Source organism: Hyla sarda, assembly GCF_029499605.1.
Source record: "Hyla sarda isolate aHylSar1 chromosome 1 unlocalized genomic scaffold, aHylSar1.hap1 SUPER_1_unloc_24, whole genome shotgun sequence".
Lineage (NCBI taxonomy): Eukaryota > Metazoa > Chordata > Amphibia > Anura > Hylidae > Hyla > Hyla sarda.
Genome location: NW_026607586.1, coordinates 1 through 16,506, shown reverse-complemented (window position 1 = coordinate 16,506; position 16,506 = coordinate 1). Strand labels below are relative to the sequence as shown.

At 42.7% G+C, this 16,506-nt stretch overlaps 1 protein-coding gene across 1 annotated transcript; it reads right to left on the bottom strand.

The window, feature by feature from the left end:
- Nucleotides 1–8,572: 8,572 nt before the first annotated feature.
- On the bottom strand, nucleotides 8,573–9,667 carry LOC130298138 (gastrula zinc finger protein XlCGF71.1-like). Its single transcript, XM_056551047.1, has one exon. It carries the CDS (start codon nucleotides 9,579–9,581, stop codon nucleotides 8,754–8,756), a length of 828 nt encoding a protein of 275 aa, XP_056407022.1. The 5' UTR covers nucleotides 9,582–9,667; the 3' UTR covers nucleotides 8,573–8,753.
- Nucleotides 9,668–16,506: the final 6,839 nt, after the last annotated feature.

Below are 16,506 nucleotides of genomic sequence, written 5' to 3'. Positions count from 1 at the left end.
ATTAAAATAACATGTTAATGATTTACTAACATTTAATTTTAATAGTTCAGACAGTTACCCATGCGGCAGTATCAGATGTAAAAAAAAATATTTTTTTTTCCTTTTTTTGTATAGCAATAGGAAAAGGGGGAGCTAATTTTTATTGGGGGAGCGGTTTATTTCCATTTTATTTTTTTTACTTTACACTTTTTTTATAGCACTCCTATACACATGTGGGTATGTGCAGACTGCAGAGCATTGCACCCGACCCATGTCTGTTGTACAGACTCTGTAGTACAAACACTAGGGTGCAAATGCTCTGCAGCCCCCCATGTGTATAGTAGTGTATATGTACTACAAACACACTGCTTTACCCATGGGGGTATGTGCAGAGCATTGCATCCTAGTGTCTGTAGTACAGACACTAGGATGCAATGCTCTGCACATACCATGTGTATAGCAGTGTGTATGTAGTACACACTTACGCTGCTTACACACTCAGGTCTGCTACATACACACACTCACACTCAACTCTGCTACATACACACATTCACACACTCAATTTTGCTACACACACACTCAGTTCTGCTACATACACACAATTACACGCTCAAATCTGCTACATACACACACTCACCTCCTGATACATACACAAACTCACACTCAGCTTTGCTACATACACACTTACACACTCAGCTCTGCTACATACACACAATCACACACTCAACTCTGCTGCATACACACACTCAGCTCTTCTACATACACACACTCACACACTCAGCTTTGCTACTTACACACACTCAGCTCTGCTGCATACACACACTCACACATTCAGCTCTGCTACATACACTCACTCACTCAGCTCTGCTGCATACACACACTCACACACTCAGCTCTGCCACACACACACAACTCTGCTGCATACACACACTCAGCTTCGGCTACACACACACTCAGCTCTGCTACATAAACACACTCACACACTCAGCTCTGCTGCATACACACACACACTCAGCTCTGCCACACACACACAACTATGCTGCATACACACACTCAGCTCTGCTACACACACACACACTCAGCTCTGCTACATACACACATTCACACACTTAGCTCTGCTACATACACACACTCTGCTCTGCTACATACACACTCAACTCAATTTTCACAAAGTCTAGAGCCGCTCATAGAACTCTAGGTTTATATGTATTATGGTCGTGTCATCAATGTTGAATGTTTTGATTCTATGATTTTCACTTTTACCTTTTTCATGTATATTTAGTCCACAATATGGCAGGTTTCTTAGGTTTATATATATTTATTATAAGACACACACTAGCACTTAAACTCTACTAAAATGAAATGAAGTCCTGTGCTTCTTAGTTGGTCCATGGACAGTCAGCACTGTAATTGCCGTGGTGGTCTTACTTTTCCTTTGTGGGAAATTTGGTTATGATACCGTTCTGTAGACACGTTATGAGATGTCCCCTTATTGCTGTGTGGTCATATGTCACCTCTGGGTCTCCGTCCTTTGCCAGTAACTCATAACCAAAGCGATGGCAAACACTCCACAGTCGTAGTTATTACTCTGCTGGTCTACGTCCAGAAAGTGCAGATGATTAAGGGGCTCGTGTACCACTCCACTGTATAGGTTTGTTATCTGGTCACGTATGGAAGGTGACAGATTGTGGGTTCTTATGCTGTCGGCCACCATGATCTTGCCATCTCTATAGCAGGTGGTTAGCCAATGCATTCTTTTCCAATCGTTATGGATCTGAACGGCATCTTTTGTTACCTCGTACCCGGGAAAGAGGACAGCGGCCACAGGCTGGAGGCCATCGGGGTCGGAGAATTGCCTTTGGAGGAGATCTTGAGCCATGTTGATGATCTCATCGTCCAGCATGCCGTCATAGCCTTGACTTTGCAGCACTGACATTTGGTCGGGAGACAGGCCCTTGGTGTTCTGTGGTGTGTAGATATTGGGCTCATCCTGGGATGGACCTTCATCTTCACCACTTTGATCACACTTGCCTTCTGTCCTGGGTGTCTTGGCTGGTGGTGCGGTGTCAGGCTCCTCCGAGGCCACAGCCTTTCTCTTCTCTTCTTCTAAGTTGTCATCATCAGAAGATTGGTTTTTATTGGTTGGTTTCTCTACAACAACTTCTTCTAAGTCGTCATGTTTTGTAGATTTATATTTCTTAATACAGATGTAGAATATGACCCCGATCACTAACAGGGTAAATAATCCACTGGGTATAGCAATAATATAAAGCTCCATGATCGCTGTCAATCACAGTCTGAGGCTGAAGCTGGTTACACAGAACCTTTCATCAGTATGTCCAGCATTGTGACATCATCCAGGACTATTTTCTTTGGTGCATTTTACTTTTCCATCCACAGGGCTTGTTTTTTTGCACAACTGATTGTACTTTGTAATGACATCTTCTATTTTACTATAAAATGTCCAGCGAAACCAAGAAAATGTCATTTGTGGAGTAGGAATTAAAGATAAAAAAATAAATTGTGCAACTTTTGTTTTTTTTGGTTTTTCCACAGTGCAGTTCATGGTAAACCTGGCATGTTCTCTTTATTTTGTCATTTAATATGATTTCAGCGATACTCATATTTACATTTGGTTTATACTATCACACTTCTTTTAGAAAAGTAAAACCTTTTTTTTTTTCAAAATAAATCTTCTTACAATTCCCCTATTCTGCCCCTTATGACTTTTGCCATCTTCCATGTACAGGGCTGTTTGTGGGGCGGGTTGCGCTGTCATCTACAGGTTTTAATGGCGCCATTTACCATTTTTCTTTAGAATGGACTCATTGGGAGAGATTCATCAAATCCGGTGCAGAGGAAGAGTGAAGCAGCTGCCCACAGCGACCAGTCAGACCGCATATCCCATCTTTATAAAGGCCTATGAAAAATGAAAGTAGTGATCTGATTGGTCTTCATGGGCGACTTATCCCCTCCTCCTCCACACGGGTCCGATAAACCTCTCCCATTACAGATTATTTATACACCATATTTTATTGTATTATAATGTAAGTCAATGGTAAAAAGATCCTGTAGTAATGTGAAGCGCAGAATCTGTTTTAGCATCTAACGTTACGTTTTTGTCCTTTCCAAGAGTATAAACGTAATCACAAACACAGTTATCAAAACCTGTCCAGAGGAAAAGTTGCCCAGTTGCCCATAGCAACCAATCAGATGGCTTCTTTCATTTTGCAGAGGCCTTGGTAACAATGAAAGAAGCGATCTGATTGTTTGCTATGGGCAACTTTTCCTCTTGAAGGGTTTTGATAAATCTCCCCAGTGTGACTCTCGCCCCCTACTGGACACATTACACAACTAAGAACCATGCCGGCAGGAGGAGTATGTTGGGAAGAGGGTGAACGCCTCGCCACCCCCCCCCCCCCCCCCAGGGAACCCACGGCTGAGGATGGATGTTTAGCCCTGGAGATCCGTCCATGCCTTGATGGAGAACCTCCGACTGACCCCAGCTGGTATATACCTGCAGTCGGTAGTTGAGTTGTTTCTACCTGCTGGCGAAAACCCTGACGGAAGAAGTTGGAGATTGGGAGAGCGGGGAAGTCAGAGCCCCACGTGTGCAGAGGCGAAAGTGAGGCTTGGACAGCAGAGTTCCGGGTGAGAGCCGGAAAGACGCCGCACCACGTGAGACGCCACTGCACGCCATCGGCTACTGGAGGCGCACGGCGGAGCAGGCAGCAGCGTGACAACAGGGAACCCGCGGAGGAGCTCGAGCCCCAAGACGGCAGAGGAGGCAGAGTGAGAGGCTGCCTCCAGGCACAAGTTCAAGTGGAAGAACAGGTGGCCGTCAAGGGACTCCAGCATAAAACGGGGTGAGAACGTTCCCATATGTTTCTTTTCTCTATTGACTGTGGTATTCCACTAAATTAAGGGAGCTCTGCTGGATTCTCCCTAAGCTCCCAGTAAATAAGTATTGTTTGAGGAACAGCGTTTCAACTGTAACAGAGAGGGAAGATACCGTACTGCTTAGATTAATACTTTAATGGAAGTGTGCTCTTTGTCCTCTGCTCTCCTTTAATAAGAGGAACTGATTAAGATAAATATATGGAAAGGCAGTGAGAGAAGAAATACCTCCTGGGTACCATTTCTTTTTCCCCACTAAAATGGTACCTCTTGATTGCACTATTGGACACACAGTGTATGAATGAAGTGTATTCCTCGCCCTCTGTTCCCCTTTTTTCAAGAGGAAACGACTAGGAGAATTAAATGAATTGGCAGTGAGAGTGCCTGTGTATTAGAATAGAAGAACTTCCCCCCCTGGGCACCACCTCTTTCCCTCCGACACTGAAAGTGACTCTTGACTGTACCATAGGACACACAGTGCATAGTGTGTTTATTTAAGTGGAACTGTGCTTTGATATCCTCAACTTCTATCCTAAATAGGAGGTGTCATAGGGTAAAAAGGTCCTCTTGGAAAATGGCACTAAAATTAAATAAAACCAACAGTCCTGGAAAGGACCAGAAAAGCACAGGCAAATTGGCCAAATACATGTCATCTCCTGGGATATCTGCAAAAAGAAATCAAAATAAATCCAATGTGGGGGAGCAGGGACCTGATCCCTCTCCGGAGGAGGGAGAAATACCCTCCCCGGTACTGGAGAGGGTGGGGGGGGGTGTTGGGGGGGGGACGTTGATCCGAGGTTTGTGTTTTTTTTTTCTCTTTTCTTCTTCTCTCTCTCTCCCTCTTCCTCCCTCTCCTTGTTCCTCTACTATCGTTCCTTCCTCATAATGGACAGAGGGATAAGAGGGGATAGAGGATGAGTAATACAAAATTGATAGCCTGGAACGTTCGGGGGCTTGGGGAAAATATTAAAAGGATGGCAGTAATGAGTGTGGTTAAAAATTATCTCCCATGCGTTCTTGGCCTGCTAGAAACACACCTGACAAGGGATACGGTTCAGATATTAAAAAGAAGTTGGTGGGGAAGTAGTTTTCACTCATTTTTCACATCTTGCTCACGGGGGGTATCAGTTTTCTTCCACAGAAGTATAAAGTGGGATGTACTGGGACAAAGTGTAGATCAGTATGGGAGATTTATCTTTCTGTATGGTAGATTGGAGGGATTGATCTGCATTTTGGCCTTTATCTACATCCCATCCCCCTTCTTGCCTAAAGTTCTGATTAAACTCTTCGAGTTCTGTGCCAATAGGGAGGACTGTCCACTCTTTATACAAGGGGACATGAATGGGGTGTTCTCAGAGGAGCTGGATAGATTTCGCTCTCAGGGTGGTGGGGGGGATGTGGGGTCTCCCCTCTGGCTAAAATCTGCGCAGAGAGGTACTCCTGTTGGAGTCGTTCCGGCCGAGTTCTGTCCAGAATAGACACCAGTACAGGAAATGCTCTCGGTTGTGATAGGGTAAACTGCGTGCGTTATCTCACCCGTTGCTTGTCTGATCATGCGGCGATTGAGGTAACGGTAGATACTGGGGGGGGGGGGTGAGGCGGGAGGGGATGCCCAAAATTAATGCTCATTGGCTATGCCTCATTGAAAATGAAAGAATACTTAATAACCTGGAGGAATATTTTGTAAATAATTGGGGCACGGCGGATGACCATATTGTTTGGGAAGCAGGGAAGGCCTTTCTTAGAGGTGAAATAATAAGAGCTATTAGAAGGAAGAAACGAGAGTTTAGAAGCAGGGAAGAGGAATTAAGATCACCATGCTCTGGGGCAGAAAATAAACAAATGGTAGACCCCTCAGAAGAACATAGGTTGGAATGGGAAAAAGGCCAGGAAGCTTTGGACGCATATTTGTTGGAAAAAAGTAAGAATAGATGTTTATTCTTGGGCCAACAGAGACTCCTGGAAGCAGGGCAACCCAGTAGGTTCCTGATGTCCCTGGTCAGGAATCAGAAAGCACCCCCAAGAATAACAAGGATTAAGGGAATGGATGGGAGGGTATGCGAGGGGGCAAAGGAGGTAGTAAAGGAATTTCGGGAGTATTATAATAGATTATATGAGTCCGAGTGGAAGGGAGGGAGGGAGGAAATGGGGAAATATCTGGACGGGTTTGAGTTCCCCCAAGTGAAGGGCCCGAATAGAGAAGAGATGGAGAGACCAGTGACATCAGGGGAATTAAGTTTGGCCCTGAATAAAATCAGGGGTAATCCTACCCCCAGAGGTGATGAGCTCCCTTTCGAGGTGTATAGGAGGTATGGAAGATGCTTGTTGCCCGCTCTGGCAAGGGTTCTCTCTACTAGTTTGGAGAGAATGCAGCTACCGGATACCATGAGAGAATCAATGATAATTCTCCTCCCCAAGGAGGGTAAGGATGGTGAAGAGATGGGCTCTTACAGGCCCATCTCTTTGCTAAACACAGATGTTAAGATCTATGCTAAGGTTCTGGCACTGAGACTACAGAGTGTGATAGGGGGACTTAGTGCACAGAGACCAATGCGGCTTTATGCCGAATAGAATGGCCTGCCATAACATCTTCAGAGTAATGGCCAATATAGAATTTGGGGGGCCTTGGGGGGAGGGCTCCCACTCCATCCTGTCCTTGGACGCATCTAGGGCGTTCGACAGGGTGGAGTAGGAGTTCTTGTGGCAGACTCTGGGGTGCTTTGGTTTTGGGGGCAGGCTGGTGGAGATGATTCGTCTCTTGTACTCGGAGCCGGTGGCCAGGATCTCGGTGGAAGGTGGTTTATCGAAGCAATTTGGCCTGTCAAGGGGAACAAGGCAGGGTTGTCCTCTCTCTCCCTTGCTCTTCGCCTTAAGTATAGAGCCATTAGCAATGAAAATAAGAGTGGAGGAGGGTATAGAGGGGTTCGGAGCGAGGGGGAGAGAGGACAAACTGTCACTATATGCCGATTACATCTTGGTTTTCTTGAGAAGGGAGAGGGACTTAAGTGGAGTGATGAGTATAATCAAGAGATTTGGGGTATACGCAGGACTGGAGATAAATTGGGGAAAATCAGTCCTCCTTCCTTTGGGTGAGGAGGGAAACTGGTCATGTACAGATTTAAAAGTGTTAGGAAGAGGAGAACATTTTAAATACCTAGGAATCAAGATCTCAGGAACCCTAGAGGATCACCATGCACTGAACCTGGCACATGTAGTTAAAAACATTGAAAAAAAGACACGGGCATGGAGTGGGTTTAATATCTCAAGAGTAGAAAGAATAACATTAATAAAAACTGTCCTCTTGCCAAAGTTGTTGTATTCACCTCATCCCCCATTTGGTGTGATGAAGCATCCTTTAGAAAAATAATAGCTGCCTTTAATGGCTTGATATGGGGTCACCGGAGAGCCCGGATCAAAATAGAGTTTTTTTGCCAAAGATAGGGGGGGGGGGGGGGGGGTTCGCCTTCCCGGACATAAGGAATTATTTCCTTGCCTCACAGATATATTTTATAAATATTTGGGATAAATTGGATTTTTTTCAACTGATTATACAAACAAGTGAAGGGGAGGTGAAAGACATCTACCGGTTTTTGGAATCAGGGAATAGGGTGGGACACTTGGAACACACAATACTAGTTAAGAATATAAGGAAGTTCTGGACAGTATTTAAGAAAAAATTAAAAATAAGAGGCATGTTAGATATAGCACGAATATGGGAGAATAAGAATATCAGTGAGAAACTGAAGGATAAGGAGTTCACTATAATAAGACAATTAGGTATTAACACGGTGAAAGATATATGGAAAGATGGGAAATTGATAACTTGGGAAGTAATGAGGGAGGGAATAGGAAAGGATAGGGGAGCCTGGTATGAATATATGAGAATTAGGAGCATTTTTTTGCACGCAGTAAATGCAGGGCTAGTGATTGAACCCACTGGACCGTTTATTAAAAGAATAATAAAAGGGGATTTGACGAAAGGATTGTTATCCAGGGTTTATAAGGAAATTTTTAATTGCACAAGTAATGATTTAAGTCACAGTAGTAAGGAGAAATGGCAGAGAGATTTAGGTAGTATCACAGATGCACAATGGGCACGTATTTATAAAAGGATTGGTAGTATCCCCTTAAATAGCAATCACAGAATGATACAGTTTAACATAGTGTATAGATTATATTACACACCACATTTTATGAGGAAAATTGGTTGGCATAGGTTTATCGCATGCCCAAAGTGTGGAGAGGAGAAGGCGGACATGCTGCACATGCTTTGGACATGTGAGAGGATCAGGGATTTCTGGTTAGAGGTTAAGGAGAAATTGGATGAGGAATGGAGGGTGACCCTGGCTCTTACAGCACAGATGGCGATTTTAGGTGAAGATCTTGACATCCAGGTGGACAAGCGAGTATCTAGAGTAATTATGTTGGGACTGTTCTATGCAAGGATGACTATTGTAAAGAACTGGATCTCCATTAACAGAATTAGTAGGCAGGAGTGGTGGAGAGCTTTTAAGAAGGAGATGTACCGGGTGGAGGGGGAGGAGGTGGGGGGAGGAGAGGAGTAGGGAAATGAATTTTTAAAAAACTTAATTATTAAAATATATATATATATATTTTTTCCGGGATTACAGGGGGGGATGGGATGGGAGGTGGGGGGGGGGGGGGGGTTAAATAGCTGTCTTGGTCTTAAGAGGGGATGCACAAAGCATGTATTGAAATCTACTGTCTATAATATTTATTTATTAATTAATGTATGACTTGTTTACTCAATAAAAAAAAAAAACAATTGGTAACAAGTTTGGAGATGAAGTATATGATATATGTATAAATGTCAGATATCCTATGTACATGGTGAATATATATATGTGTTATCTGCATCATTTATTGCTCTGAATTGGCTTCTCTCCTGTGTGAGTTCTCTGATGTTTAACAAGACTTGATTTTAAAGTAAAACATTTCCCACATTCTGAACATAAAAATGGCTTCTCCCCTGTGTGAGTTCTTTGATGTACAACAAGGCTTGATTTAAAAGTAAAACATTTCCCACATTCTGAGCATGAAAATGGCTTCTCTTCTGTGTGAATTCTTTGATGTTCAATAAGATTTGGTTTCCGAGTAAAACACTTCCCACATACTGAACATGAAAATGGCTTCTCTTCTGTGTGAGTTCTTTGATGTTCAATAAGATTTGGTTTCCGAGTAAAACACTTCCCACATTCTGAACATGAAAATGGCTTCTCTCCTTTGTGAGTTCTCTGATGTACAACAAGATTTGATTTAAAAGTAAAACATTTCCCACATTCTGAGCATGAAAATGGCTTCTCTCCTGTGTGAGTTCTTCGATGTCCAGCAAGATGTGATTTCTTAGTAAAACATTTCCCACATTCTGAGCATGAATATGGTTTCTTTCCTGTATGAGCTCGTTGATGTCCAACATCCCTTCTGTGACCTTTTTTTTGCTGAACATCCTGTGATGAATGAGAAGACAGGACCTGTATATAAGGATGAGATGACAGATCTTGGCTGTGAAGGGCTGAGGGTGTATCTGGGATAATGGAATGTTCTTCATATGTATCTTGTGTGATATCATCATCTGCTTTATAATCTGAAGATATAAGATTCTCCTCTGATCTCCTGGTACAAGAATCTGCAGAGAATAACACAGATTTTATTATCAGTATTAACCCCTTAACAACCCAGGACATTTAAGCTTTTGTGTTTTCTTTTTTCCCCTCCTCTCCTCATAGCCATAACTTTTATTTTTCCATCTACACTGGGTTTAAGAGCTTGTATTTTGTGGGATCAATCTTACATTGTATTAACAAGCATTAAAATATATGTCAGGTCCATATGATCACAGCGATATCTAATTTGCATAGTTTTCGTTACGCGTTACTTTTTAAAAACAATTACAACAAAATAATGTCAAAATACTATTGGAGGGGGTTCATTTACATTTTTAAAAACATCTTTTGAATTTATTTATTTATTTTTTACACTTTTTGGTCCCTCTATAGGACTTGTATGAGCAGTCATTGGATTGCTCATACAGATCAGTGCAGTACATATTTGCTACATTGACCCATTAGAGCCGACCATAGACAGGCTGTATCAATAGCAGAGTCCTAGCAAAGGCCTCGGGCTGCCATGACGATGGATAGGCCCCCCATATTCGCTTTGTGGGGAGCCAATACTTACCACTGCTTCACCAATGATTCTCAATAAGGCTGTATAAATGCTGATATCAGCTTTGACTGTAGCATCTAATTGGTTAATAGCCAGCACCAGAGATTGCTCTGTATCAGCTATTAGCATCGGCCCTCAGCAGAAGAATTCAACCAAGATCCACCAGATATAGAGGGGGGACAGGTCCCGGGCCCACCCCATATATCCTTAACGGCCCCATGAGGTAAATAAACATAATGGGTCATTAAGGAGTTAAACGTTTCATATACTCATAGTTAAATCTTGTACAGAATATGATGTAATGGAACAATCATCATCCTACCTTGTGTTAATGATCACTGTGTATAGTCTCCTGTAATGTCTCCATGATAATCTTCTCCTCGCTGTGTATAGTCTCCTGTAATCTCTCCATGATAATCTTCTCCTCGCTGTGTATAGTCCCTGTAATGTCTCCATGATAATCTTCTCCTCGCTGTGTATAGTCTCCTGTAATGTCTCCATGATAATCTTCTCCTCGCTGTGTATAGTCTCCTGTGATGTCTCTATGATAATCTTCTCCTCGCTGTGTATAGTCTCCTGTAATGTCTCCATGATAATCTTCTCCTCGCTGTGTATAGTCTCCTGTAATGTCTCCATGATAATCTTCTCCTCGCTGTGTATAGTCCTGTAATGTGTCCATGATAATCTTCTCCTCCCTTTGTAGTCTCCTGTAATGTCTCCATGATAATCTTCTCCTCGCTGTGTATAGTCTCCTGTAATGTCTCCAAGATAATCTTCTCCTCGCTGTGTATAGTCCTCCTGTAATGTCTCCATGATAATCTTCTCCTCGCTGTGTATAGTCTCCTGTAATGTCTCCATGATGATCTTCTCCTCGCTGTGTATAGTCTCCTGTAATGTCTCCATGATAATCTTCTCCTCGCTGTGTATAGTCTCCTGTAATGTGTCCATGATAATCTTCTCCTCGCTGTGTATAGTCTCCTGTGATGTCTCTATGATAATCTTCTCCTCGCTGTGTATAGTCTCCTGTAATGTCTCCATGATAATCTTCTCCTCGCTGTGTATAGTCCCTGTAATGTCTCCATGATAATCTTCTCCTCGCTGTGTATAGTCTCCTGTAATGTCTCCATGATAATCTTCTCCTCGCTGTGTATAGTCTCCTGTAATGTCTCCATGATAATCTTCTCCTCGCTGTGTATAGTCTCCTGTAATGTCTCCATGATAATCTTCTCCTCGCTGTGTATAGTCTCCTGTAATGTCTCCATGATAATCTTCTCCTCGCTGTGTATAGTCCCTGTAATGTCTCCATGATAATCTTCTCCTCGCTGTGTATAGTCCTGTAATGTCTCCATGATAATCTTCTCCTCGCTGTGTATAGTCTCCTGTAATGTCTCCATGATAATCTTCTCCTCGCTGTGTATAGTCCCTGTAATGTCTCCATGATAATCTTCTCCTCGCTGTGTATAGTCCTGTAATGTCTCCATGATAATCTTCTCCTCGCTGTGTATAGTCTCCTGTAATGTCTCCATGATAATCTTCTCCTCGCTGTGTATAGTCCCTGTAATGTCTCCATGATAATCTTCTCCTCGCTGTGTATAGTCCTGTAATGTCTCCATGATAATCTTCTCCTAGCTGTATATAGTCTCCTGTAATGTCTCCATGATAATCTTCTCCTCGCTGTGTATAGTCTCCTGTAATGTCTCCATGATAATCTTCTCTTCGCTGTGTATAGTCTCCTGTAATGTCTCCATGATAATCTTCTCCTCGCTGTGTATAGTCTCCTGTAATGTCTCCATGATAATCTTCTCCTCGCTGTGTATAGTCTCCTGTAATGTCTCCATGATAATCTTCTCCTCGCTGTGTATAGTCTCCTGTGATGTCTCTATGATAATCTTCTCCTCGCTGTGTATAGTCTCCTGTAATGTCTCCATGATAATCTTCTCCTCGCTGTGTATAGTCCTGTATTGTCTCCATGATAATCTTCTCCTCGCTGTGTATAGTCCTCCCTGTAATGTCTCTATGATAATCTTCTCCTCGCTGTGTATAGTCTCCTGTAATGTCTCCATGATAATCTTCTCCTCGCTGTGTATAGTCTCCTGTAATGTCTCCATGATAATCTTCTCCTCGCTGTGTATAGTCTCCTGTAATGTCTCCATGAAAATCTTCTCCTCCCTGTGTATAGTCTCCTGTAATGTCTCCATGATAATCTTCTCCTCGCTGTGTATAGTCCTGTAATGTGTCCATGATAATCTTCTCCTCGCTGTGTATAGTCTCCTGTAATGTCTCCCATGATAATCTTCTCCTCGCTGTGTATAGTCCTCCTGTAATGTCTCCATGATAATCTTCTCCTCGCTGTGTATAGTCTCCTGTAATGTCTCCATGATAATCTTCTCCTCGCTGTGTATAGTCTCCTGTAATGTCTCCATGATAATCTTCTCCTCGCTTTGTAGTCTCCTGTAATGTCTCCATGATAATCTTCTCCTCGCTGTGCATAGTCTCCTGTAATGTCTCTATGATAATCTTCTCCTCGCTGTGTATAGTCTCCTGTAATGTCTCCATGATAATCTTCTCCTCGCTGTGTATAGTCTCCTGTAATGTCTCCATGATAATCTTCTCCTCGCTGTGTATAGTCCTCCTGTAATGTCTCCATGATAATCTTCTCCTCGCTGTGTATAGTCTCCTGTAATGTCTCCATGATAATCTTCTCCTCGCTGTGTATAGTCCTGTAATGTCTCCATGATAATCTTCTCCTCGCTGTGTATAGTCTCCTGTAATGTCTCCATGATAATCTTCTCCTCGCTGTGTATAGTCCTCCTGTAATGTCTCCATGATAATCTTCTCCTCGCTGTGTATAGTCTCCTGTAATGTCTCCATGATAATCTTCCCCTCGCTGTGTATAGTCTCCTGTAATGTCTCCATGATAATCTTCTCCTCGCTGTGTATAGTCTCCTGTAATGTCTCCATGATAATCTTCTCCTCGCTGTGTATAGTCCTCCTGTAATGTCTCCATGATAATCTTCTCCTCGCTGTGTATAGTCCTGTAATGTCTCCATGATAATCTTCTCCTCGCTGTGTATAGTCTCCTGTAATGTCTCCATGATAATCTTCTACTCGCTGTGTAGTCTCCTGTAATGTCTCCATGATAATCTTCTCCTCGCTGTGTATAGTCTCCTGTAATGTCTCCATGATAATCTTCTCCTCGCTGTGTATAGTCTCCTGTAATGTCTCCATGATAATCTTCTCCTCGCTGTGTATAGTCTCCTGTAATGTCTCCATGATAATCTTCTCCTCGCTGTCTATAGTCTCCTGTAATGTCTCCATGATAATCTTCTCCTCTCTGTATATAGTCTCCTGTAATGTCCTCCATGATAATCTTCTCCTCGCTGTGTATAGTCTCCTGTAATGTCTCCATGATAATCTTCTCCTCGCTGTGTATAGTCCCTGTAATGTCTCCATGATAATCTTCTCCTCGCTGTGTGTAGTCTCCTGTAATGTCTCCATGATAATCTTCTCCTCGCTGTGTATAGTCCTGTAATGTCTCCATGATAATCTTCTCCTCGCTGTGTATAGTCTCCTGTAATGTCTCCATGATAATCTTCTCCTCGCTGTGTATAGTCTCCTGTAATGTCTCCATGATAATCTTCCCCTCGCTGTGTATAGTCTCCTGTAATGTCTCCATGATAATCTTCCCCTCGCTGTGTATAGTCTCCTGTAATGTCTCCATGATAATCTTCTCCTCGCTGTGTATAGTCTCCTGTAATGTCTCCATGATAATCTTCTCCTCGCTGTATATAGTCTCCTGTAATGTCTCCATGATAATCTTCTCCTCGCTGTGTATAGTCCCTGTAATGTCTCCATGATAATCTTCTCCTCGCTGTGTATAGTCTCCTGTAATGTCTCCATGATAATCTCCTCGCTGTGTATAGTCTCCTGTACTGTCTCCATGATAATCTTCTCCTCGCTGTGTATAGTCTCCTGTAATGTCTCCATGATAATCTTCTCCTCGCTGTGTATAGTCCTCCTGTAATGTCTCCATGATAATCTTCTCCTCGCTGTGTATAGTCTCCTGTAATGTCTCCATGATAATCTTCTCCTCGCTGTGTATAGTCTCCTGTAATGTCTCCATGATAATCTTCTCCTCGCTGTGTATAGTCCTGTAATGTCTCCATGATAATCTTCTCCTCGCTGTGTATAGTCTCCTGTAATGTCTCCATGATAATCTTCTCCTCGCTGTGTATAGTCCTGTAATGTCTCCATGATAATCTTCTCCTCGCTGTGTATAGTCTCCTGTAATGTCTCCATGATAATCTTCTCCTCGCTGTGTAGTCTCCTGTAATGTCTCCATGATAATCTTCTCCTCGCTGTGTATAGTCTCCTGTAATGTCTCCATGATAATCTTCTCCTCGCTGTGTATAGTCTCCTGTAATGTCTCCATGATAATCTTCTCCTCGCTGTGTATAGTCTCCTGTAATGTCTCCATGATAATCTTCTCCTCGCTGTCTATAGTCTCCTGTAATGTCTCCATGATAATCTTCTCCTCTCTGTATATAGTCTCCTGTAATGTCTCCATGATAATCTTCTCCTCGCTGTGTATAGTCTCCTGTAATGTCTCCATGATAATCTTCTCCTCGCTGTGTATAGTCTCCTGTAATGTCTCCATGATAATCTTCTCCTCGCTGTGTATAGTCTCCTGTAATGTCTCCATGATAATCTTCTCCTCGCTGTGTATAGTCCCTGTAATGTCTCCATGATAATCTTCTCCTCGTTGTGTATAGTCTCCTGTAATGTCTCCATGATAATCTTCTCCTCGCTGTGTATAGTCTCCTGTAATGTCTCCATGATAATCTTCTCCTCGCTGTGTATAGTCCCTGTAATGTCTCCATGATAATCTTCTCCTCGCTGTGTATAGTCTCCTGTAATGTCTCCATGATAATCTTCTCCTCGCTGTGTATAGTCTCCTGTAATGTCCTCCATGATAATCTTCCCTCGCTGTGTATAGTCTCCTGTAATGTCTCCATGATAATCTTCCCCTCGCTGTGTATAGTCTCCTGTAATGTCTCCATGATAATCTTCTCCTCGCTGTGTATAGTCCCTGTAATGTCTCCATGATAATCTTTTCCTCGCTGTGTATAGTCTCCTGTAATGTCTCCATGATAATCTTCTCCTCGCTGTGTATAGTCTCCTGTAATGTCTCCATGATAATCTTCTCCTCGCTGTGTATAGTCTCCTGTAATGTCTCCATGATAATCTTCTCCTCGCTGTGTATAGTCTCCTGTAATGTCTCCATGATAATCTTCTCCTCGCTGTGTGTAGTCTCCTGTAATGTCTCCATGATAATCTTCTCCTCGCTGTGTATAGTCTCCTGTAATGTCTCCATGATAATCTTCTCCTCACTGTGTATAGTCTCCTGTAATGTCTCCATGATAATCTTCTCCTAGCTGTGTATAGTCCTGTAATGTCTCCATGATAATCTCCTCCTCGCTGTGTATAGTCCTCCTGTAATGTCTCCATGATAATCTTCTCCTAGCTGTGTATAGTCCCTGTAATGTCTCCATGATAATCTTCTCCTCGCTGTGTATAGTCTCCTGTAATGTCCTCCATGATAATCTTCTCCTCGCTGTGTATAGTCTCCTGTAATGTCTCCATGATAATCTTCTCCTCGCTGTGTATAGTCTCCTGTAATGTCTCCATGATAATCTTCTCCTCGCTGTATATAGTCTCCTGTAATGTCTCCATGATAATCTTCTCCTCGCTGTGTATAGTCCCTGTAATGTCTCCATGATAATCTTCTCCTCGCTGTGTATAGTCTCCTGTAATGTCTCCATGATAATCTTCCTCGCTGTGTATAGTCTCCTGTAATGTCTCCATGATAATCTTCTCCTCGCTGTGTATAGTCTCCTGTAATGTCTCCATGATAATCTTCTCCTCGCTGTGTATAGTCTCCTGTAATGTCTCCATGATAATCTTCTCCTCGCTGTGTATAGTCTCCTGTAATGTCTCCATGATAATCTTCTCCTCGCTGTGTATAGTCTCCTGTAATGTCTCCATGATAATCTTCTCCTCGCTGTGTATAGTCCTCCTGTAATGTCTCCATGATAATCTTCTCCTCGCTGTGTATAGTCTCCTGTAATGTCTCCATGATAATCTTCTCCTCGCTGTGTATAGTCTCCTGTAATGTCTCCATGATAATCTTCTCCTCGCTGTGTATAGTCTTCCTGTAATGTCTCCATGATAATCTTCTCCTCGCTGTGTATAGTCTCCTGTAATGTCTCCATGATAATCTTCTCCTCGCTGTGTATAGTCTCCTGTAATGTCTCCATGATAATCTTCTCCTCGCTGTGTATAGTCTCCTGTAATGTCTCCATGATAATCTTCTCCTCGCTGTGTATAGTCTCCTGTAATGTCTCCATGATAATCTTCTCCTCGCTGTGTATAGTCTCCTGTAAT